At 42.1% G+C, this 26,236-nt stretch overlaps 1 protein-coding gene across 1 annotated transcript in view; it reads right to left on the bottom strand.

Annotated features, from left to right (window-relative positions):
* The window catches only part of LOC147101799 (multiple epidermal growth factor-like domains protein 9), a 388,208-nt gene that overhangs the window by 164,069 nt on the left and 197,903 nt on the right, over positions 1 to 26,236 (bottom strand). Inside the window, exon 3 of the mRNA XM_085965761.1 lies at positions 4,427 to 4,566. Within this exon, the coding sequence (XP_085821887.1) occupies positions 4,427 to 4,566 (140 nt within the window). The remainder of the gene's footprint in view (positions 1 to 4,426; positions 4,567 to 26,236) is intronic.

Here is a 26,236-nt window from a genome sequence, read left to right as displayed (position 1 = left end):
GCAACTTCCAAAAGGATTGATCTCCAAAAGATTTTGCATCCGATACTTCACCAGATGGCTACGACCCAGCCACAACAAACAAGGAAGTTATCTTTTTAAATGTCTTTTTTTTGTAAAAGAAGGAAAAAAATATTTTTTTCAGTTTTTGGCATCTGATCACTGGCGTTCGATTCTTATGTATGTTCTCTGGCAGCAGTATGAGTGTCAGTATATATCCAGTCACTGGAGTTTGTGAGGATGGATAGATCTTGTTTCTGCTGTTGGCCCAGTGTTGGGCAGAAAGGGTCTCTGATGGTCTGAGTGGTTGAACTAATCTGTAGAGGGTGTGTAGTGCATCTAATTGTGAACATATGTCCAATTCCCTGCTAATTCAGTGATGCATCCGTGTCCAACTTCCAAACACAACTGCTTTTCCTTGGCAGCCTAAAGCTGTTTTTATATTTTTCTCGAGTCAAATTCCATAATTAAGCTACTAATTTAGATGCTAAATCCAGTTTGCTGCGACCAACAAAAGACTTATAGATGCAGGGAAAACTACTCCAGGTCTACGGAAACTGGATTTAACAGCATAAACGCCAAGAGCCAGCTCACAGACACTGGACTCCCAGAATCCAACTTAAAAGGTGACTAATATAAAATGTCCTACAAAATGCTCACACCCACACCTTCTGTAGTTACCATGATCAGGTGTTGGCTTTAATCTTCTCCAAATGCAATGATCCCCAAAGGCCAACGTCTAAATAGCTGAATAACCACCATTCTTGCTAAGTACTTCCGAGTTGGTGGAACTCCTGTTTGGTATAAAATTTAGGACTGGCTTTTACCTTCGCAGGTCCTCGAACTCAATCCGGGTGAAGGGCATTTAGGGATGGGCAATAAATGCTGGTCTTGCCAGCGGCGCCCACATCCCAGGAACAATTTTTTTTTTTTTTAATGAAGCTTGGGACACTGACGATCACAAGTGGACTAAATTCTTTCAAACTCTCCACACAAGTGTTCTCAATTCTGCACGTGATTTTGCAGTCTCGGCTTGCGTTGAGAATTGGTGCTACACCATGGGTACCCTTAGCTCGGAGTTAAAGTTCACCGATTGTGCAGCCTGGAAAGCCACCATTGTACGTGACCCAAACAAGTTTAGTGTTATCGCAGAAGTATGAGTGCAGCATACCAGAAAGAAACTCCTTCATCGCCATTAAGGTATCACACCTATTGGTCTGATTTTAATTTTAAATGTAGATCTGCATCCTTCACACACTGCACAAAGTGAGCAACACAAAATAACTGTCGGGAATGCTACAATGACGTGCCTGCGTTTAACAATAAGGTAGACGGGGATAAGAGAATAAGGAAAGCCAACACCCTCGGCATCAGCTGCCAAGGGCGCGATGAAGCTACACTGCTATACTAGAGAGTTAACAAGATGCCTCTTTGGGATTGATGTCTGAGTATTTGCACAACAGTAGAATGTGGGGCAAAAGCAAAATGCTGCGGAGGCTGGAAATCTGAACTAAAAACAGAAAATGCTGGAAATACTCAGCAGGTCAGGCAGCATCTGTAGAGGGAGAAACAGAGTTAATGTTTCAGATCGACCTGAAACGTTAACTGTTTCTCTCTCCACAGATGCTGCCTGACCTGCGTATTTCCAGCATTTTCTGTTTTTATTTAGTAGAATGTGGGGGCCTGGTGACTTAAGAGCACAGAAGTGATGTATCTCAGCTTCTACCTTTTGATCTGTGCAGACACTGCTGCTTTTGCGCTGTGATTAGTCTGAATTTACTCTGCAAACTGAGGCGAATCCCCAAGGCTGGAGATGTGGATACTGGAGTCAATTTTACTGCACTTTATATTCCAGAGTGGAACTCTGGTAGACTGAAGTAAAACATGGAATATAAACAGTTTTAAAAAAATAATAAGACACCTTTTAGTATAGTTGGTCCAGTAACTCTTCAAATAACAGCAATAGACTCCCAACCTACTAATAACATTGATCATGGACCTTGCTACAAATGTTGGGCTGGCTGTAGATATCCCCTCGGGTGCAGTGGTCTGGTCACTCCCATAACTTGAAGCTGTGCCTGTACTGGTCATCCGTTGGAGTAACCCATGGCCATAACAATACAGGAAACTTTGTGATATCCGGCACCGACGGGACCGGCGTGTTGCCGATCTATCAAAACTGCCGGACGTACAAAGTTAATGTTGAAGCATACGGAGGTTTTCATCTCCGTATCTGACAACAAACACTGTTGCTTAGCAACAGCTTCTAAAGAGTCGGCTGCAGCTGCAAGCGTCTCTAGCTGAAGCTGTTGCTATAGCTACAGACCTTGCAGTGCCTGACTGGGGAAAAAAAAGAACGAGAACTAAAAAAACTTATAGAAAACGGCTCCTGATTTTTGCCGTTAGATCGAGTATTCCGGACATACAACCTCCGGATAAACCAAAATTTCCTGTAGTACTCTCTTGTGATCCGAACTGGATATTATGTCTTTTGCATGTACCTTCATGTGCACTTGTCCAATCCTTTAAAGTCAAGGCTAGATATGAATTGAGCAGCTTTGTTACAGGCAGGAAGTGAACATATAGACTGATAGACTTATTTATTTCACTTAACTCCAAACCTCTCCTTCTGAATAAGAAAAATAAGAAACCTTGTTATTTTGCCCTGGGTCAGTCTTGCTTTGAAACAGACCACGGCTTCCATGGTCTTGGCCAGCACCAGTCTAATAATAAACTGCCTCGGCTTTTCTCTCTGGGGACCATCCTAACTCGGCTGACGTTAAACATTGCTTTTTTTCTTGATTTTGTTGCTCTTCACCACGGGTAGTGTTGGGAGGTGGGGGGGGGGGGGGGAGCGGGTGGTGTTGGGGTTGTCCTACCAACTTCTTCCCCAATGAGTGATTCAGCAATAGGCCTGTTCATAAAACTGGTTATCTTGCAAAAGGGTATTCTAACCAGACCTTTCTGCTGAGCTCATTAGAATAGGGCCATCCCAACAATAGTAGGTGTGGATGATCAATGGAATGTCTCGGCTAACTTCTGCTGTCTAAAGCACTCTGATTCAGATGCTTCGTCTGAATCCTGATCTACATTTGTCAGCTCTGCTGTTGTGTGAATGTAACCCCTTGAGAGCTTCATTTAATTTTTATCATAGCATTTTTAGCATAACTTACACCAAGACGGCAGCACAGCTTGAAATCCCAAAACCTGACTGGGTGTGATAGTTAAACTCGCCGCCTTCTCTCATTGAGAGAGTTAGACTAGCTTTTGGTTGAGTTGTGAGACAACATGCCTGGTAGGTGAATGCTTTACTTAATAGAGTAAACTGACTGGACCACTCTTTGGCCACACAATCATGCAGTGTTAGAATGGTGCCAAAGAGAAGTCTGTGGTCTAGAGCTTCCTGTGCTCCTAGGCAATTGAAGAAATGTGGCAACCAGAGACATTGGTCATTCTGTTATAAGGGGAAAGATCAGAATCATACTGATGAGTATGATTCCCCCACTCCATCTGCCTCACCAATGGCAGCCGTGCCTTCAGCTGTCTAGGCCCTAAAATCTGGAATTTCCACCCTAAACCCCTCTAGAGCGCGCTCTTCCTTTTAATACTCTTCTTAAAACCTATGTCTTTGACCAAGCCTTTATCACCCATCCGAATATATCCTATATAAAGACAAACTGTCATTGAAATAACAGAAAAGGCCTCACAAAGCCTTATTAGCCAGTCACTACTCTTCAAAAAATGAGCTAGTTCCTCAATATCTTATGAAGGCGAGTTCCCTTAGCTCTCTGGTACTTGGTATGATTCTGACAGAAGGACTCTTCAGCTTTGCACACACTAGTTCTATTATTGAAATTTCAATCAAGTTGAATGACATGTCTGTCAAATTTTTACGCTGTGATCTGTTTGGGGGGTGGGGGAAACCTAGCAGTATAATAGATTTTTTTTCTCCCTCTCAATTGGGTTGTGTCTGTAAAGAGTATTTTAAGTTGTATAACTTTACTGGTGGTTGCAGGTCCGCTATTGGGTGCAATGTCGTAAGGGAAGCAATTCGAGGTGGTGAATCAAGAGTAATGCACGTCACTTAATTGTATTGCACAAGAGTGATTTTTCTCATCGCATAATGGTACAAAAATGCTTAATAAGCTTGGTGATAACACTGTGTGCCACACCTCCTAAAATAGTTAGATTGAAGCAAAGTAACTCCTGAACACTTCACAACAATATTTCAGTTTACTCTGCTAGCTGATTTCTCTTGTACCAATAATATCACAACAGATGCAGCAGCTAACAAAACTGTTCATTAAATGGTTAGAAGCAATAAATATAGATAGGTGGATGACAGATTAATGTTGAGTGCGCAAAATCTCATCACTCATCTATTAACCATCAGCATGCCCTTACTTATTGAGAATTCCAGAGTGCTTACCAGTTATGTGATCACATGTCTTGGAGAGGTTGTTACAATGACAGGGTTTACACCCAGCTTTGTTGAACTTGTAATGTAAGGTCTGACACTGGTTACATTTCAGGCCAGATACCCCTTCTTTGCAATGGCATTTTCCAGTGCTGTGGAAAAAGAAAGCACAATCGTGAGAACAGGCCAGTCATGGGGAAATGACCATATAGAAGGAAAATGCATAACACTAGATTCCACATAACTAGTTATGACATTTTAAATCTATTGCTATTAGTTTTGTGGGTTTTACGGAAATGTAATTTAAATTCATATTAAACACTCCTTTCAGCATTGGTATGCTGTGTACGTAGAGCCCAAGATTTGCTACAAACAGCGATTTACTACCCAATTATGTACAGCTATGTCCAATCGTCTATCATTTCTATATGTACAATAGCTGAGCGACTTAACTCTTTTGAGGGCTCTGGTCACTTATTAATTGAACTGAATTTTAAAAAGTGGGTTGGAGCACACAATTTAGGAGGAGTTCCCTAATATTTGGATTCTATACTTTCACATGTTTTTCACATGTTCTATCCTCTGAATATGTGGTTGCGTTGAAAGTAAGGAGATATACTCTACTCTAAAGGGCTGATCAATTATCCAAATGATTTAAGAGATGTTTCTCCCATAATCTTAAAGGCACAGTGATAAAATTTTAAATTTAAATTTTGAAATGAATCCGTTCTGGTTTAACTCCATCAAAAAGATTTTCAAGACTAATGTCTTCCCAAAATACGTAGAAATTCTGTAAATGGAAAAACAGTGACAGAATTCACTTAGTACTGTCATCGCGATCATTACTTTGAGTCAGTGCTATAGGTGACTGGCTAAGGTTCCCACTGAAGCCACGAATAGAGAAAAATAAAACCTTGATGAAGTGAATAGTGTAGCTGATTTATTACAGGACACAGCCATTCAATAAATATCACTTTTTAAAATCTAGATGGCATCATTAGCAAAGCTCAATATTTTCCTTTAATTCTCTACTATCCAGTAAATCGAACAGATTGGGTAAAAGTAATCTCATTGTTAGGTTAAAACCTTTAGTTGGTAAATGAAGAAAAGCAAGTATCTGTAGATGGTTGCAGTGGGTGCTGCTCTCTGATTCTGGGTATCCATTGCCTCTCCAACAGTATTGATTTTTTTAAAATCTTTAATTTGATTATAGAAAAGCCTAAATGTACACTGCAGCTGAGAGTGTGTAAAACGTTTTCAATTGTCGTGATATCTATACTGAGGTTGTAACTGGTGTCCACAAAATTGCATAACCCTGGAATATTCCTGAGAACGTTACATGTAGGTTATGCGACCTCTGCACACCTCCAAGTTAACATTCCGGAGTGACTAATCTTAACAGGTTTCGGGTCTATTTATAGATCCAACTTATGATTATTGATGACAATGAACACGAGGATCTGTCTATTTGGAGGAGGTGAGCCACACCAGTGATCTTTTGCTACGCGGTAAATCATTAACATGGTTAAAGTCTAAAGTGCAGGCCTTCTCTTTCATTACTGACCAATTACGTGTGTGATTTTCACCAAGAACCTTCCATTATTCTGCAGGAGATCTGCTGCTGAGCAGTGAGGGGCATCACAGCCAACAATGGAAATAATTTTATAAAGAAGTACAGGTACACAGCTTAATCTAAAGGCAATCAGAGGCTCCGATGAATACATAAGCGCAGCAAACTCTGCTTAATGTGGTGTTCAGCTCCATTCCATCCCTATCCGGATGCATAATCATAGTAAATGTATACCTTCCTATTCATTCTTGTTTCAGTACTTTCCTCAGTGAAGGTTTGCTTGAAGTTCACTTTTTTAATTTGATTTTTTTAAATTTTACAAACCACCTTTAAGCATTTATTGAACTGCACCCCTTCGGTGTTCTTTATTTGCAGACTGCGATGAAATTTGTGTCTTTTTGTTTTATGATTTCAAAGTGAGGAATTATGTCCATATTCCAGAGACATCTTGAAGGGTCTTTGTTAATTTTTTATTTAGGTGTCGAGGGCTAGATGCTGCGCAATGATCGAGGAAAATACACTACTGTGTAAGAACTTTCACTGAACCGATGCACACTCTAACAGGAATTACTGATCAACGGAAATCACAGTAAATGTCCCTGATACGGTCACACACACGTTGTATTGAGAGATCAGTACATGTTTCTCACCCTAGGATACACATCATGGAGCTTCTTTGGGCCAATCTAAACTGCATTTAAAGGTGGTGGAAAAACCAGTGGCTACACAATATACTAGTAACTGTATGTACCCTATACAGTGAAACCAGTTGACCTCTTTTTGCAGGCGTCCTTTATTTTAAAAATGGTCGTTGTATGCACTGTAAAATTGTCAGTAGAATGGGGAGTTCATTACCCAGCATCCGTAATGGCAGAGAAACCGCTGAATCCCGTGAGTAGAGCCATGCAAACATTCAATCCCAGAGAGAGTGCGGTTTCTCTGCCGCAATGGATGCTGGGTAAAGAACTCCCCATCCCACAAAAGCTCTTTCACAAAATTCACTGCTGCCTCACGCTAACCAGCATGCACTGACCTCACGGGAATTTGGGGCAGAAAGGAAGCGAGCTGTAAGGGAAACGCCAGTGATCCCGACTTGATGAAAGTTCCAGATATAGCAGCTTTGCAACGGCCTGTGTCCTGTGTTTTAAGTTGTACTGGGCCTTGGTGCATTGACAGCTGTCTGTAGCTCGTACTTTGCAAGTGTCTGTAGCTTCAGAGTGCCTCTTGTATATCTTGCCGTGTAAGTTATTTGGGTGTCTCTAAGTGTCCATTTTTTTGCAGGTTTTTTGGGAACGTCCATTTATACAGGTTTCCTTATGAATCGGCATGTTCACTAGGTCTTGGTTCAAGTCACTGGTTGGGATGATCCCTGTTGGCCCTTGCCCCATCTCGGGAGAAATTGAGAGAAAACATAGCTGGGAGAACCTCTCGCATCTTGAAAAATACCCCTTCTGTTGACTGAGAAACTTTGCGTAGCTCAAATCATCCTATCCCAGCTGAAGGATGTCTGTGCAGAAGCAGAAGGGCAGCAGTGGTACTGCGGAGGAGGACATGACTTAGAAATAGTACCAATGTACCAGTACTAGATATAAAATCCTATAAACATTAGATGGGGGCAGAAATTTTGCTTATTAAATACCTCCAATTTTTGAGGGTTTTTTTGTTCTCTGGATGTGGAAGACCCCGGCAAGGCTGCATCCTTAGTACAACTGAATGGCTTGCGAGGCCACTTCAGAGGGCTTTGCGTCATATGTAGGCCGGACGAGATAGGGGTAGCGAGTTCCCTTCTCTAAAGTACATTAGTGAACCTAATGGATCTTTACAATAATCTGGTCACTTTTTTTTTAGTGGTGCTAGCCCACCAATTTACCAGATTTATTGAATTTGAACTCGTGGCCTCTGGATTGCTGGTCCGGGACTAATGTTGCTATGCTACTGGAACCATGTCATACAAGTCTGAATCCTAAAACTAACAATGAGTAGCTGGACGTATTCAAACTCTGCATATTGTCATAAATACCAATCATCAGCATTTTACACAGTCAAGTCAGCATTTTGGATCTACTGTCGGCTTGTCTGTATTTGCTGGTAAAAATCAATGAGTCGACCAGGAATATGATGACTTTACCTTCTCTTTCTTGTCTGTTTCACCCCTGCACTCACTGCCAACAAAGCTCATTGGCATTGAGCCCTCTGGTCAGTAGAATTTGGATCTGTTTTGGTCTAATTTCACACTACAGTGGTACTCAATAAACTGTACATAAAATAAATACAATTTAATAGGTTTAGCAAAATTGTAACTAACAGGAAAGCAGCAATGAATAATAGAACACCAGAATTTAGAACTCTATTCAAAAAGCTTTTGATCTACTAAATATGGCTTTATGCTTCTGTGAATATTCAATTATTGCTCCAGAGATGCCGAAAAATTTCAGAAAAATCGCATTTTAGAACATCAGCTAAGGTTTAGTGAAAGCTCAGCTTGTGCCAAGTGTCTATAATCACAGCAATTTGTCAACTGGGGTATTACTGTATCATCAATTGGAATGCCAAGCTTAGTAAAATGTTCAAAAACTGCACACAACTTTTTCAAAAGAACATAACATAAGAAATAGGAGCAGGAGTAGGCCATATGGCCCCTCGAGTCTGCTCCACCATTCAATTATAAGAAGTCATACAACACCAGGTTATAGTCCAGCAGCTTTATTTGAAATCACAAGTGACTTCACCTGATGAAGGAGCAGCGCTCCGAAAGCTTGTGATTTCAAATAAAGCTGTTGGACTATAACCTGGTGTTGTATGACTTCTTACATTTGTCCACCCCAGTCCAACACCGGCATCTCCACACCATGACCATTCAATTAGATCATGGCTGATCTTCGAAGGCTGGTACTCCAATTTGCGTGCCTTTTTAATATTTGATAACTTCAGCTTACATGAGGCAACAAAGAAGGATAACGCTTGAGCTGTTCTTAGGAAAATGTGTATCAACCTGCTATGGCTAATAGTCTTGATGCCACAGCATTATTAATAATCTTGGTATTGAATTTCTCCAAAGACCAATGTGGTTTCTTTCCAATAAAAACAGAAAATGCTGGAAATGGTTTCTTTCCAGTCTTGTAAATGTTTACTTATTTCCAGGATTGAATTAGTTTGTCGGTTCAATTGTCTATTGGCAATAACTTACGGCCTAGTGAGAGTGCATTGGTATTAAGTTTTGTGTTAATGGCACAGAGCTTGAAACTGTACCATTCTCTGGAGTGTCATTAGTCCTGGACTGGAATAACAACCCTTGGGTTATATCCATGGTCACATAATAAAGTTGCCTTGCTATTTGTACCTGCAGTTTGTAGTTAACACCATTATATTGAACGCCCACATGTTACAAAATCTGTAGCCTCTGATCAGTTCCAATGTTCTTTAAAGTGAGTAGTTTGTATATAGCTCTTTAAAAAGCTGTACTGCATTTTTATCATAGTCAACAACAACTTATGGCTAGCTGAAATCCCACATTACAACCCAAAGTGAAATAACAGATGTTAAAATGGTAAGTGCCATATGAGTCTGCCATACTGTAAACTAGAAGTCAGCTTCACCTCACCAGGACAGCGTTTGGAGTACAGTAGTTTTAAGAAGTGCTTTGCACCTGTGAGATTGTTCAAGATTATCATGATGAATAAATGAAACAATTACCATAGGCACCACCAATGTGCAGTTGACAACTTATTCTGTTTAAAAGCCAACAATTCAATGAATCAAATGAAATATTCACTGGACCTACCAGCAAAATGATTCACAGAACTGGACTGCACAACCTAATACTCAGCCTTGCTGCAGGGAGTGCTTGGAATAATTGAAAACACAACATGAGTCTACTACAAGCCAATAAAAGCACTTCAAAGCATTCACTCCTGGTTTTTCACCAAGTCACTCCAGGGCATTATTCAGTTTAACTTTTCCTATTCCAACCATAAAGTCGATGAGTTAAACAAGCCCGCAGTAAAATTGCAGACAAAGGAAAATTACGCCTAATTTGGAAATTCCGGGACCAAAATTCAGTCTTTGTTCTCTGATACTCCAAAGAAGTTTCCTGTTTTTGCCTTTTAAGTCCTATTTCCACCTTGCAGTGAGTACTTTTTGCCTAGAGATATTTACCCATGTTTTAAATTAGTTCCAGCTTGAAATCTGTTTGTGCTTTGGGTCTGTCTGTCGTTTTACTTGATTTTTGCTGCTTTATTCAATATACAAATGACTAGGTAGAGCCAAAGTGCCTTGGCTGCAAATTGTGATTGATGCTTACAATAAATAAAGTAAATAATGGGGAAGGGGGTGGGGGGGGGGGATATGAGTCTTTATTCCTAAAATGGATGCACATTCATTTCTCAAAATAAATCCTTGCTTCTGGCCTTGCTGATCATTTCTTGAGCACATTGAGGCTTGTGGTGATTTTTCTGTGGTTTACATTCAGTTACAAATGAACGAACTAACAAAAACGAACTAACAAAACAACTTGCATTTAAATCATCGAATAATACAGCACAGGAGGCCGTTCGGCCCATCATCCCTGTGAAAGAGCTCTTTGAAAGAGCTATCCAATTCGTCCCACTCCCCCTGCTCTTTCCCCAGAGCCCTGCAAATTGTTCCCCTTCAACTACAGTAAACTCTCATTTAAACAGCACCTACTTATCTGAAATTCTCTAATAACCGGCAAAATTGATACTCCGAAAACAATACTTCAATAACCAGAAATGTTGCAGAGTCCGAGTCTCCCGCGATGGCCGAGTTAGTCAGTGGGGGTAGTTCTCCAAACTGCCACTATTCGGCTTCTTGGCGCTGTCAGAAGTCTCTTCCGATCCGAACACCTCAATAACTGGAAATGTTGCCAAGTCCGAGTCTCCCGCAGTGGCCGAGTTAGTCAGTGGGGAGTAGTTCTCCAAACCGCCACTACTCGGCATCTTGCCGCTGTCGGAAGTCTCTTCGAACACCGTTTGTTAAAAATAGCCTCGCTAGATCTACCTCTCCATTATCCGGAATTTTAATCAACCGGCACCATCCCGGTCCCGTCGGTGCTAGATACGAAAGAGTTTACTGTATTTATTTAATTCCCTTTTGAAAGTTACTACTGAACCTGCTTCCACCGCCCTTTCAGGCAATGCATTCCAGATCATAACTCCCTACGTACAACAAATTCTCTCATCTCGCCTCTGGTCCTTTTGCCAATTATCTTAAATCTGTGTTTTCTGGTTACCAACCCTCTTATCACTAGAAACAGTTTCTCCTTCTTTACTCTATCAAAACCCTTCATGATTTTGAACACCTCTATTAAATCTCCACTTAACCTTCTCTGCTCCAAGGAGAACAATCCCAGCTTCTCTGGTCTCTGCATAACTGAAGTCCCACATCCCTGATACCATTCTTCCTACCGAAATGCATCACTTCGCACTTCTTTGCAGTAAATTTCATCAGTCATGTTTCTGCCCATTTCACCAGTCTGTCTTAGGTCCTCCTGACCTCTTTCATTATCCTCCTCACTGTTTACTACATTTCCAAGTTTCGTGTCATCTGCAAACTTTGAAATTATGCCCTGTATACCCAACTCCAGGTCATTAATATATATCAAAAAGAGCAGTGGTCCTAATACTGACTCCTAGAGGACACCACTGTACAGTTCCCTCCAGTCTGTATAAACATTCACCACTACTCTCTGCTTTCTGTCCCTTAGCCAATTTTGTATCCACGGTGCCCCAGCACACCCTTAAAAAATGCTGTCTAATAAAAGGAGATTTTATTTTCCTTACACATCTGAAGGAAATTACTTTAATAATTAGAATCTTGAGAAAATGGATATTTATGGAGAAAAATAAAAGGCTGAAAAGTGAGAGATTTCTTTTTGCTAGATTGATCGTGCTGCTGAATAATTCTATGGGAATGTGTTGAATAGAAGGTTGAAAGAAACAGTGATCCCATTTGTATGAAACCGAATTATCCAGCAGGATTGTCATTTAAGCGTTTTTTACAATGTAGTGCCAGTGTCAATTAATCGGCCTTTTGGCACCACACTCCCCTTTTATATTTCCGACCAGTTATGCAGCAGAAGCAGAGCCCATGAATCTGCTGGCAATTTATAACACCCATGAAAATGTGGATCTTTGCTATTGTGGAACAAGATAAGTTGGGCAGTTTAGCTGTGATGTTGGAGTGTAAAAACGTCTAGAAGATCTTTAGTTTTAAGCACTTTTCACTGCCTGGGGATTGGAGTTGCCAGTTTTATGTTTTCCTATGATGGGTGGAGGAGCTGTGGATATGGGACACCTACGTAGGGGAAGAGGAAAAACATCTCTCACCACTCCTTCATTAAACTTTGAGCATCATTAGAGAGGAGGGTCATGGTTCACTGAGTCCAGCCACATGCTCAGATGGAATAGGATCCATGAATGTGAGAAATAGAGGGATAAATGTGCAAGTTTGAACCAGTACCTAAATCTGGGATCTTAAACAATAGCAAAATACTGCGGATGCTGGAAATCTGAAATAACAACGGAAAATGCTGGAAACACTCAGCAGGTCAGGCAGCATTGAGGAGAGAGAAACAGAGTCAACGAGCTGGATTTTACCAGCCCTGAGGAGGCGGGAAGTCAAAAGGAATGGGAGCGGGTCCCGAACCCGCCTTCAACCAATCTTCCCGGGAGTCGGGTCATCGATTTGCACAGGGACCCAACTCCTAGCGGTGGGAAGAGGATTATAGCCACTTAACTGCCTGTTAACGGGCAGTTAAGAGGCATTTTCCAATTTTTAGGCTTCTGCTGCAGGCTTCCCGACATCAGGGAACCCCGCCAGGGTAAGTAAGGCGTGCTGTGGGTCTGTTGTACTGTTGGTGTACAGATGGCAGCTGCAGAAGTGGTGTGAAGAATGCAATGGGACACTGGTGAGTATCAGAGGTAAGGAAATGTTGGGAAAGTCATTTTTAATATGTTTAGATTTTTCTGTAGGTGACTAGCTTTGAAGTGTTTGTGTGGTCTCACCTCAATGGGAGAAGTGACAGATCGCTTCTGTACCCTCACCTGCAGCTGCCATCTGTTTCATCCTAAGGAGAGAGTCATTTGAGAGCCTGGGTGCAAGGGCTCACCTTTGTACAGTGATTGTCAGTGTTTGACAGCAGCTCAATGCTGTCAAACGCTGTCAAATCATCTGTCAAAAATTTATGGTTCATGTGCCTTTAAGAAAACTGGCAGATGAAGCGTCATCAACTGACGTCATCTGACACCGGCTTTCCCTTAATTGGCCAGCAAGCCCGCAGTGCGGTCTTAACAAGGCCAATCAGGGGATAATAGTGTCGGACGTCGCTGGGGGCAGGACTAGAACCCGGAAGGCAGCAGTTCCGCCCCCAACTCGTCTCGGTGACTAAAATCAAGCCCCTTGTTTCAGGTCGAACCCTTCGTCAGAACGGGAAAAGGTTAGGGAGGAGAGATTTTTAAGCAGGGGCATGGAGGAGGGGAGGAAAGAACAAAGGGAAGGTGTGTGATAGGATGGAAGGCAGAAGCGATTGACAAAAGGGATGATAGTGCAAGGCAAAAGGAGAGGTAATGGGACAAGTTAAGATATAAAAGATGGCTCTAGATGATGTGTGGATTATGATGGCAGCAACATTAACAGCTACCATGTGAGGAAACGAGAAAAAAATACAGGAAACTTTGGTTTATCCGGAGGTTGTATGTCCGGAATACTCGATCTAACGGCAAAAATCAGGAGCCGTTTTCTATAAGTTTTTTTAGTTCTCGTTCTTTTTTTTCCCCAGTCAGGGTCTGTAGCTATAGCAACAGCTACAGCTAGAGATGCTTGCAGCTGCTGCCGACTCTTTAGAAGCTGTTGCTAAGCAACAGTGTTTGTTGTCAGATACGGAGATGAAAACCTCCATATGCTTCAACATTAACTTTGTATGTCCGGCAGTTTTGATAGATCGGCAACACGCCGGTCCCGTCGGTGCCGGATATCACAAAGTTTCCTGTATATAAAGAAATACAGGGGCCAATTTATAGTCTGAAATTGTTGAACTCTTAGTAAACATTATATTTCCAAATCAACTCAATTAATGCACATGGGCGTCTGGACATTTCCCTGCGAATTCACCCCTTTTGTTCATATATTCCGTTTTGTTATCTGTACAAAGAAAAATATGCCATAGCTCACAGTGCAAGTAGTCCCAACATAAAGCATTAATAATTGTCTCCACAAAATCTTGAGTTTTTTTTTCAAAATGCATTAAAATCGAATCATTAATCCCCTCATGTGGTCATCACTGCCACCAATTAAGCATGTGGGGCATATTGACATTCCATGGCCCCATTAAGGGCTGCTGCATAGAAAAGAACGGATTGAAACCAGAACAGCCTTCGACCCTCCTCTCCATATCCTGAAACAGTGTATGCCGTACACAAAATCTGACACCGGGGAATGACTTTAAGGCTGTAATATAATCACAGGGTTTGAATGGTGGCGATAACCCACTGAAACTTAATTCCCTCCTTTTGACATTTTGCTCAAATGTTCCCTGCACAGGCGTAAATATTCTGCTTCTATGATTCTGTTAATGGAAAGGTCATGGATGGAAAATTATGAGCTGGGTATGCAAAATTTGACAATTTATGAAGTGGCTTCCCCCCACAGAATTGCCAAGCACAAAAGGGGAAATTTTAATGTGCCCCCCCCCCCCCGCCACCTGGTGGGAACAGGGTGGGTGCACAGGTAAAAGCGCTGTGCAAAGACTTGCTGCCCTCTTCTCACATGATTCCCGGTCACGGCCATCTTAACCGGGTCCTTTTTTTAGGTGGCTGGGGTGCTCGCCTAACTTAGGCAGGGGCCTCATTAATATATGCTAATCAGGGTCCAATGACGTTCACAGGACTCTGCTGGCATTTTTCTGGCCTACTAAACCAGGTGCCCGCCACAAGCCCTTCATTCAATGAAATTTGGCGGGAAGAGGAGGAGAAGAATTATCTCCTAAGGTAATTCAAAAACTTTGCCTAGTGGAGCCAGCGGGAGTGTTGCTCCGAGGTCCCGCACTGAAATTCTGGGCCTCTGCTTCCCCCTTCCCATCCAGGAAATAGTCCGGAACTCCCCTCCCCTTGGCAATTTACCTTGGTGCCAGCGGGCTAGCTGCCTCTTTCCACCCATTTCAGGAAGACAGCTGACTGGCAGGATATCAAAACCGGCTGAGGCCTCCCATGGAGACTCCCGGGGGTGGTGGTGGGTGGGGTTATCGACCCTCCCTGACTTCCCACCCAGGAGTTACAATACACCCTTAAGCGTGACGGTGGTTATTTTTTTATGCTTCTTCAAAAGGGTTCCGTTATTTTCCCCAAAGAGGAAAAGGCAGGCAGTACAGGAAACCCCTGGGAGTGTGGCACACTCAAACCGTTATTCAGTGTTGAATAGCAGTGAGGATGATGGCACCTCGGAGAAATGCAGTCAGAAACAAATCCACGGCATTCTGGGAAACTTGGCTACACGGGGGGGGGCGCGAAAAAAGTGTAGCACTGCAGTTGTTATAAGGGGATTTGATAGTCAGGGGCAATGATCCCCCTAATTTTTTGGGGGTGCATGGTCCCTTTAATGGACTGTACGGCCCATTCAAAAGTTCGCGCATACACAAAATGTACCATTGAAAAGCCGGTGATGGGCCTGCGTGAGACCTCCAGGCAGCTGCGCAGCCACGCTTAACGGGAACATTGGTCAGGGGAATAGTCAGTCGTATCTGAAACCGCAGATGTGAGGCCAGAATGTTGCCTCCCTTGTGCTAGGGTAAAGGACATCACTGAACGTGTGCAGGGTGTTCTGCAAGGGGAAGGGGAACAGCCAGAAGCCGTGGTCAATATTTGAACCAATGACCTAGGTAGGAAAAGGGCTGAGGTCCTACAGACAGAGTTTCAGGAGCTAGGAAAAAGATTAAAGAACAGGACCTCAACCATGGGAATCTCTGGATTACTCCTAGTGCCAAGTGCTAGTGGGTACAGAAACAGGAAGATAGGTTAAAGTAGTTATGGAAAGGGACAAGGAAAAATCAACGGTGAAAATACCCAACTGGAAGAGAGCCAATTTCAGTGATTTTGAGAAGGGATCTAGCAGGTGGACTGGAAATAAAGATTGGCTGAGAAAACAGTAAATGAGCAATGGCAGGCCTTCAAGGTGGAGATAGTTCAGGTACAAACCAAGTATATTCCCATGAGGAGGAAAGATGTGGCAGCCAAAGCCAGAACTCCCTGGATGACAAAGGAAATAGAGGTTAAAATAAAACAGAAAAAGGAGATTTATGACAAATGTCAGGTACGGAATACAATCAAAAACCAGGCGAAATACAGAGTGCGGGAGGGGAAATTGAAAAAGGATACAAGAAAGGCAAAGAAAGAGATTATGAGCAGAGATTATCAGGTAACATAAAAGGGAACCCAAAAATCCTTTAAAAACATATAAAAATTAAAAGGATAGTTAAAGGAATGGTGGTGCCGAATAGGGACAAAAAAAGGGAATCTTCTTGTGGAGGCAGAGGACATGACTGAGGTACTGAATGAGTAATTTACATCTGCCTTCACAAAAGAAGATGATGAAGATAATGTCACAGTAGAGGAGGGGGCAGTCATGGCCACCGTCTGTGTTGTAAGATTCTATGATTCTCTTGACTTAACCAAACCCGCTCACTTTTGGCATTTACAATGGACCCTAATTAATAGCACCCACGCAGTTAATGAATTTCCCCCATGTTTGATGTGCATCTCAAAATCCATTCAAAATTATGAACTCAGGCTGGTTTGTCTGAAATGTTGAAACAACATAGAGAAGCAATAGAACCATAGCCAGAACATTAGAATAGAGGGCTGCAGATGTTAAGCTGAGTGCTCTGGCCAGACTTCACTTCAAGAACCATGATATAGGTGCTTTGGAAAATACACAGAAAAACAACAAGAATGATTCTATTCTGGTCTTGCTAATTGCAATTCCAGTGATCCCACAAACAATCCGAATAACCACCAGAGATTGACACAGGGCCCTTAAAACCCTGTGAGCTCTGCTGGCCTGCTTATTGTGCATTAGAATCAAAGAAACTTGTATTTTATTTTATGATTAGCTGCTGCCACAATATGACATTTTTAGTAAATTAGAGGCTGTTTATTGCCATCTGATTTCTTATTTAACACCTATGCTCAGAAATGGTTTACTTTTTGTCACAGCTACAGTAGATTCATATCATTGCTTCGATCATTCGTCATTGTGATATTTTCTGGATCGACAATGTGTGTTGAGGTGCATTATCACTGTCACATCAGATGGCATTAACAATACTTCTAATACAAAATACTGTTCTTTATGGGTGACATGTGCTGCAGCACAAAACTACAGCGTCCTGAGCAGTTATGTCTTTCTCGATTGCATCACAATTACTAGGCCAGGTCTTTATATTTAAAGAACCTTTTCATCTTCATTTCTCTCCTTGCTGCCTATTGGTCCTCGTAATTCAGTGACTGGAAGCAGGGTCCCTTTAAACAGGGAGCACAATTTCCACAACCCAGATCAATGAACTTTCCACAAAAAAAAACAAATTACTGTACTTCATTTTGATTCGTTTAAAATATGCTACTGCTTAAATGGCTCCATAAGGAAAATGGTCCTTTGGGAGCTGCAGGCAGGCTTATACGAAGCTTCATTTGTCCCCGAGTTATATTTCATTAAGAAGAAAAAAAATCTACGAGCTGAGAATCACGTGAGTTTACAGGCTGTTTTTGTTGAGGTTCTTGCCACTCTCCCCAGTATTCTCCCCAAAATATTTTTTTTGTTTATTCGTTTATGGGATCTGGGCATCGCTGGCAAGGCCAGCATTTATTGCCCATCCCTAGTTGCCATTGAGAAGGTGGTGGTGAGCCGCCTTCTTGAACCGCTGCAGTCCATGCGGTGAAGGTACTCCCACAGTGCTGTTAGGGAGGGAGTTCCAGGATTTTGACCCAGCGACGTTGAAGGATCAGCGATATACTTCTAAATCAGGATGGTGTGTGACTTGGAGGTGGTGGTGTTCCCATGCACCTGCTGCCCTTCTCCTTCTAGGCGGAAGAGGTCGCGTGTTTAGGAGGTGCTGCCGAAGAAACCTTGGTGAGTTGCTGCAGTGCATCTTGTAGATGGTACACACTGCAGCCACGGTGCGCCGGTGGTGGGGGGAGTGAATGTTTAAGGTGGTGGATGGGGTGCCAATCAAGCAGGCTGCTTTGTCCTGGATGGTGTCGAGCTTCTTGAATGTTGTTGGAGCTGCACTCATCCATGCAAGTGGAGAGTATTCCATCACACTCCTTACTTGTGCCTTGTAGATGGTGGAAAGGCTTTGGGGAGTCAGGAGGTGAGACACTCGCCGCAGAATACCTAGCCTCTGATCTGCTCTTGTTGACACAGAATTTATGTGGCTAAAGTTCCATGGGCACTGGCAGCCATTTGACTGCTAACCTTAATTGCCATTCTTTGTCTATTTGGACAGTGTTGCCAGTGTGTTTAACCATGGAGGGTAATTACAGCCTAGTCAGATACTTACCCATTGTACACACTTTTCAACAGGGGTCACTCAACAGCCAGTGGGAGTGGAAACCATAGCTGCCATCTTCTTTTCTTTCCTAACCCAGGCATACTAAATGTCCCCAACTGCTGCCTAGCTGAGGACAACTAACTCTAAACAAACCAATATCACAGAATCACAGAAACCCCACAGTGCAGATAGAGGGCATTCGGCCCATCGAGCCTGCACCGACACATATCCCACCCAATCCCCGTAACCCCACGTATTTAATCCCCCTAACACTAAGGGTCAATTTATCATAGCCAATCAACCTAACCCGCACATCTTTGGACTGTGGGAGGAAACCGGAGTACCCGGAGAAAACCCACGCAAACACGGGGAGAATGTGCAAACTCCACACAGACAGTCGCCCGAAGCCAGATTCGAACCCGGGTCTCTGGCGCTGTGAGACAACAGTGCTAACCACTATGCCACCGTGCCCAATAGTTGGGAGTGGGAAGCTTCTGGTTTTGTATGGATTTGTACCACAACATATTGTGCATTTTCCCACTAAACCACACAGAGCTTTAAGCAGGTTGATACTTAATAGAACATATTGGCCTAGAAATTGCAGTCAGAGGCGTATCTCTGGAGTACACCTCCGACCCGCAAAACATTTATGAAATTACCTCCTGGTGCCCAGGCTGCAAAGAGTTGCGGTCTCCGGCCTCAAGGCAGAGGGCAGCGAAATGGCCCATGGATCCCAGGGACACAGCCCATTCGGAAGCATCCCTGGAATCACATGGGCCCAGTCCTCCAATGACAAAGAAGAGTTCCATTGCAATCATTTACGAAGGGAATCCCCTAATAATATGCAACGGAATCCCGAAATGTAAAAATTATACAATTAACAGAATTTTCATTTCAATAAGTTTCTTCATTTAACCAGACTCAATAAAAATTACATTTTTTTGTTAATTTCACACATCATTAAGACTGCAATCCAAGCTAATATTTGCATAAACTAATTTAATAAAGTGTATGTGCATAATTTTGGCTTTTTAAATGTTTAATTGAAGCCTTATATATACCCTTACGCTGATGCAAGCAGGCCCTGCACCTGCTTTTACCAGCCGTAAGAGTTGTGTCCTCAATTGCTGGGCAGTTGTTTGGTAACTAGCCCAACTCTGCGCCAGCAATACTCAGTTTTCAGGCAGTTCGGATGATATGCCAAGACGTACCTTGACATGTGCAAGTGCATACGGAAATCCGGAAATTGCGGGGCATTTCAAAAGAAATATGACAGCGCACTTTGAGAGTTCGCTGTCGCAGACACTGCAATTTCAGGGCCAATATCTAGCAGTCCCTGTTCATGCACAAAATTCACAGCAAAACCACCTGGAAGTTTGCTCAGTAAAATTCACTCCATGAAATCTCTCGAGTCAATAATTAACAGGAATATACAACTTTGGGGTTTTATGAAATATTTCTGTTTTCAGTTCTATTCAGTTGACCTGAAATATTCCCATTAGGTACTGAGCGAAGTGAGGCTGACGATCTTGGTCAATCTCCCATACCAACCCATTGAGAGTGAAGTTCCTTTCAGTTCTCTTTCCCCGCTAATGCAGAAAAATGCAGATGCTGTGTTATTTTCATACAAAACCAGCTTAAAAACTTCATAGTTGAATCAGTCTCTTGAGAACTTTGATAGGAAGATTGGAGCACAAATAGTTTGTGGTTATGGAATGATTCCATTGCTTTTCTTGGATCTAACGAATCCCAACATTTCAAAATCAGTATTAAAGCATTAGTCATCACGGTTCAATAAAAGGTTAAGATACAAACTTGAAACACCAAGGTTTATTAAAGCCACCGCAAAAATAATAATTACCACTATTTCACACAGTTACGGGAGTTCATGTGCAGCTGTACAATATTAAAAATTGCAGTCAGAAAATTAAAATTGTATTTTTATTTTACAGCTCCTGCTCTAAAATCTGCGCTGCTCTGTTTTGATTTGGACCGGTTGGATGATTGGGCAGAAGCATGGCAGATGCAATATAACGTGGATAAATGTGAGGTTATCCACATTGGTGGCAAAAACAGGAAGGCAGATTATTATCTAAATGGCAATAGATTGGGAGAAGGGGAAATGCAACGAGACCTGGGTGTCCTTGTGCACCAGTCGCTGAAGGTAAGCATACAGGTGCAGCAGGCGGTGAAGAAGGCAAATGGTATGTTGGCCTTCGTAGCGAGAGGGTTTGAGTACAGGAACAAGGATGTCTTACTGCAGTTGTACAGGGCCTTGGTGAGACCACACCTTGAGTATTGTGTGCAGTTTTGGTCGCCTTATCTGAGGAAGGATGTTCTTGCCATGGAAGGAGTTCAGCGAAGATTCACCAGGCTGATACCTGGGATGGCAGGAATGACGTATGAGGAGAGATTGGGTCGATTGGGCTTGTACTCGCTGGAGTTTAGAAGAATGAGAGGGGATCTCATTGAAACTTATAAAATTCTGACAGGACTGGACAGACTAGATGCAGGAAGGATGTTCCCGATGGTCGGGGAGTCCAGAACCAGGGGTCACAGTCTAAGGATAAGGGGTAGGCCATTTAGGACAGAAATGATTTGGAATTTCTTCACCCAGAGTGGTGAACCTGTGGAATTCTCTACCACAGAAGGCAGTAGAGGCCAATTCATTAAATATATTCAAGAAGGAGTTGGATATATTTCTTAAGGCTAAAGGGATCAAGGGGCATGGGGAGAAAGCAGGGACCAGGTACTGAATTTCGATGATCAGCCATGATCGCATTGAATGGCGGAGCAGGCTCGAGGGGCCGAATGGCCTATTCCTGCTCCTATCTTCTATGTTTCTATGTTAATGGAAGGACTGCAGCATGCTAACAGCCTCAGCACATTGTAGCATCACTTTAAGTAGAAGCAGTTCTGTAATTTAAACAGGGTCAAAAATTCTGTCCCTGAAGAGGGGAAGGGAGGAAAAACAATTGAACTGATGGCTTTATAGTTAATCCAAAGTTACAAGAGGTCAACATCACCTTTAGAGACATCGGTTTCTTTGCACTGTTGCTGTTTTGTAGCCTGCTTGGGTATGCAAAGAGCTAAAGCTGTATTTTTTTTTCTTAATGACTGATATTAATTCTTTGTCTAGTTGATAATCATTGAGCATATTCTTCAACACTGTCCATTGAAGCTCACTGACCTGTAACGATATGCCAGCCTGATAAATATGCTCTTAACATTTTATAAGAGGCCAGGATTTAATGTATTCACTAGCTGCTGACTTCAGACATCACTATGACAACAGTGAGAGACAGGAGACCAGCAGCTTGCAGCTAGCTCCCAGTGCAGAACAGCAGTGGTGAATATGTTGTGCACATATATGTTTTCTATCAAAGGAATTCTCAGCATGTTACACTGTCTTTCAACAAGGGCACAATACATTATTAATACATGTACTACATTTTGGTACCTAAGGGTGTTATAGTTGCATTATATGACCGCGTTGCAAATTTTTAATTAAACACGCCAGGAATTTGGTTATTCTGTTTTTTATATGATACCAGATGACTCTTGATGACCGGTCCTTTAAGACCGGTTAAAGCTGCAGCCAGGCAATCATTGTAAAATATAACCTGTGATGTTTACTGATTTGAAATACTGTAGTTCATGTTTTAGCAGGTCATTATAAAGGAATATCCAGTTCAGTAGATGTTTGAAACTAACAAAGCAGGACCTAGTCCCAGAATTTCTTCTATAAACTGTGCTGAAAATGGAAGTTCCCTTAACTACAAGATGAAAAAAATCAAGTAACTAATTCCCTTTTAAAAGTTTATCATTCGACTTCAGCTTTTTGTGCAAGCGGCTACCGCATTCTAACTACAGTATAATTTTACCTTTAATTATTTCTGCAATCATTCTTAAACTTGTGGCATCTTGTTACGGGAAACTTTGGTTTATCCGGAGGTTAACTGTCCGGAATGCTCGATCCACCGGCAAAAATCAGGAGCCGTTTCGTTAGGTTTTTTTTCTATTCATTGCTTTTTTTTCCACCAGTCAGGCTCTGCAAGGTCTCGCTGAAGCTGTTGCTAAGCTACAGAGACGCTTGCAAGGTACGGCCGACTGTTTAGAAGCTGTTGCTAAGCAACAGGGTTTGTTGCTGAACTCCGTATGTTTCAACATTAGCGCTAGTTTGTCCGGCAGTTTTGATGGGACGGCAACAGCTCGGTCCCGTCGGTGCCGGATATCACAAAGTTTCCTGTACCACCTCACTGACCAGCAGAAATAATCTATTGCTGTTTACTTTATCATAAGCTTGATGATCTCGCTCTGCCTCAGCTCCAATGAAAATGCCCTAATGGTGCAAGTCTCTCCATAACTACACTTTTGTTCCCGTGAACACCCTAGTAAATCTTAACTGCACCTTTTCCATTGCTTTTATATCCATCCTGTATTGAGGTATCCAAAATTGCACACAACTCTCCACTTGTGCCTAACTAAGCTTGTGTACAAATTCAGCATTACTATCTTGCTCTTGTATTCTATGCTTCTCAATTAAAAACTAAGCATTTGTTTTTTTATAACATTCTGTTTGAATGTCACATTTACCTTTACTTGTTTACCCCTCTGCTCCTTCACCCTGTTTAAAATCTGACCGTGCGTATTTCCTTTCCCTTTTTTCCCCCAAAATGGGGACATTTTTCTGCAATGAACTGTATCTGCCACCTGTTTGCCCAACCTGATGGCATATCTATGTACACGTGTCATCTCTCAGTCTTTGTCACAACATGCCATACCTTTCAATTTGGTATCAACTAATTTTGATATTGTTCCCACTCTTTCCCTTTGATTCTACAGAAAATCATTTTTGCAGTTCGTCTCTAAATGTGGAATCCTATCAAATGCTTTTTGAAAATCAATACAAACCATATTCACTGCATTCCCTTTATGCAGGGGTCAGTGCTGGGTCCCCAACTCTTTACAATCTATATTAACGATTTGGAGGAGGGGACCGAGTGTAACATGTCAAAGTTTGCAGATGATACTAAGATGGGGGGGAAAGTAGTGAGTGAGGAGGACATAAAAAACCTTCAAGGGGACATAGACAGGCTAAGTAAGTGGGCAGAGATTTGGCAGATGGAATACAATACTGGAAAGTGTGAGGTTATGCACTTTGGCAGGAAAAATCGTAGAGCAAGTTATTATCTTAATGGCAAGAAACTGGAAAGTACTGAAGTACAAAGGGATCTGGGGGTCCTGGTGCACGAAACTCAAAAGGTTAGTATGCAGGTGCAGCAAGTGATTAAGAAGGCCAATGGAATGTTGGCTTTCATTGCTAGGGGGATAGAATATAAAAATAGGGAGGTATTGCTTCAGTTGTGCAAGGTATTGGTGAGACCGCACCTGGAATACTGCATACAGTTTTGGTGTCCATACTTAAGAAAGGACATACTTGCTCTCGAGTCAGTACAAAGAAGGTTCACTCGGTTAATCCCGGGGATGAGGGGATGGACATATGAGGAGAGGTTGAGTAGATTGGGACTCTACTCATTGGAGTTCAGAAGAATGAGAGGCGATCTTATTAAAACATATAAGATTGTGAAGGGGTTGGATCGGGTGGATGCAGGGAAGATGTTCCCGATGATGGGTGAAACTAGAACTAGGGGGCATAGTCTTAGAATAAGGGGCTGCTCTTTCAAAACTGAGAAGAGGAGGAACTACTTCACTCAGAGGGTGGGAGGTCCATGGAATATGCTGCCCCAAAAAGCTGTAGAAGCTACATCATTGCATAAATTTAAAACAGAAATAGACAGTTTCCTAGAAGTAAAGGGAATTAAGGGTTACGGGGAGCGGGCAGGAATTTGGACATGAGTCTAGGTTCAGCTCGGTCATGGCCCTGTGGGTAGCGGAGCAGGCCCAGGGGCCGTGTAGCCTGATCCTGCTCCTATTTCGTGTGTCTAATTCTGTTAGATTCAGGAGATGGTTCTGTGATAGTAGATTGGCGGTTAGGATCAGATCAGCCATGATCTTATTGAATGGCGGAGCAGGCTCGAGGGGCCGATTGGCCTACTCCTGCTCCTATTTCTTATGTTCTTATGTTCTTATGTTCTACATTCTGTAAGGTTGATCAATCAGGGCCTGCCTTTTAGAAATCCGTGCGAGCTGCCTCTGATCAACTCGTGTTTCTCAGAGAGCTTAGTAATTTCATCCTGCATGACAGATACTAGCAGTTCACTAACGGTTGAAGGGAGACTAACAGGTCTATAATTTCCTGTCTTATTTCCTTTAATGTAAGTTGCTGGTGCAGTGGTTGAGCCTGCCCAAAAGGCCCTGAAAGGACCATAATGCCCCTTTAAAAATGACGCCAAGTGACACTTGACTAAGTTTATGTTTTCTTTTGAAATTTTGTTACAAGTCCAAATGTCCAGTGGTCTTTTAAAAAGATGAGTTCCTGTAACTGTGAAAGCACCAATTAAAAGTGAATGCAGTTTTGCTCACAATGTGATTTGTGCTTTTCATATGTTTTTCAATGTAAACAATGTCCATTTGTTACAAATTCCAAATAAAATGTTTGCTGAAAGTAACAAATCATCACCATTTGCAGCCAAAACTCTGTGATCCAATCTGAGTCCATTCAATCCGCATGCTCTTGGCTAACAGGGTGGTTTTTAAGCTAGTAATTATCTTGACATGGTATTAATAAGGAGATGTTAGTACAATGTTTTACAACTTTTATTCTGGGTTTCTAAAAAATTGTTTTGACATCCACAGGTTACTGTAAGATGTGACCTATTCATGTTTGAACATGTGCACAGACATGCTGTAGCTGTCTGGATCCCAAAATTTACAACATGCCTTTTATCTTAAATTTTTAAATGGCAGAAGCCCAACCAATGTTTTTTTCCTATACTTGACAGGACTTTTAAATCTCAGTTGTATAACATCTGCTGGTAAAAGAACCATAAAGAATATACGAGGAATCTAATTGGTTCAGATCACAAAATCATAACCAAATTCAATCTCTACAATGTTCTACAGTATTTGCTATCCCAAACCATCATTAGAGAGAGGTGGGACAATAAATTAACAAGGAAATGCATCACTTTATTCAAGGCAATTTGCATTGAGACAATTTATAAACCAATTTCCTGTGAGTTGATCATAAGACCTCAATACAGACGAAGAACACTGTATAGGCCAACTTGGGTCAAGCATGCAGCTCCCACACCAAACCCATTGTCTGTGTCTTTTAGGACCAAGATTTTTGCCTCTACTGTTTGATCCAAAAGTCCATTCCAAATGTTGTTCACTTTCATTTTGTTCTGATGTAAGAGCCAAGTAGATGGGTCATGGATTAGATACCATGATAGCACTGAGAACCTCTACACCAACAATTTTTATTCACAAGTGTGGTAAATCTATTCGATCTAGAGCTAAAACTGCAGTACAGTAGAGTAAGTATTCAACCCCTGCTTCACAGCCTTGTGATTATGGTGTACTTTTTTAAGACTGGGAGGCATTAGGTGCTGGTTATCTGTTCATTTAATGTTTAATAAACTAGTGCGGTAACGACTCATGGTTTTCCCAGTGGACCTTTAGTAATCTAGTGGGAGATGGGTGGCTATGGTTATTGCTGATGCTCTTTCATGTCGGTAAATCACTCAGCTAATCTTCTAACATCTATGCTAAGGAGATTTTCCATTTGGAG

The sequence above is a fragment of the Somniosus microcephalus genome, chromosome 23, assembly GCF_052327205.1.
Source record: "Somniosus microcephalus isolate GS21.2 chromosome 23, FLI_Smic_1.0, whole genome shotgun sequence".
NCBI lineage: Eukaryota > Metazoa > Chordata > Chondrichthyes > Squaliformes > Somniosidae > Somniosus > Somniosus microcephalus.
The sequence above is the reverse complement of the archived record's forward strand: the minus strand, read 5'-3'. Positions and strand labels throughout refer to the sequence as shown.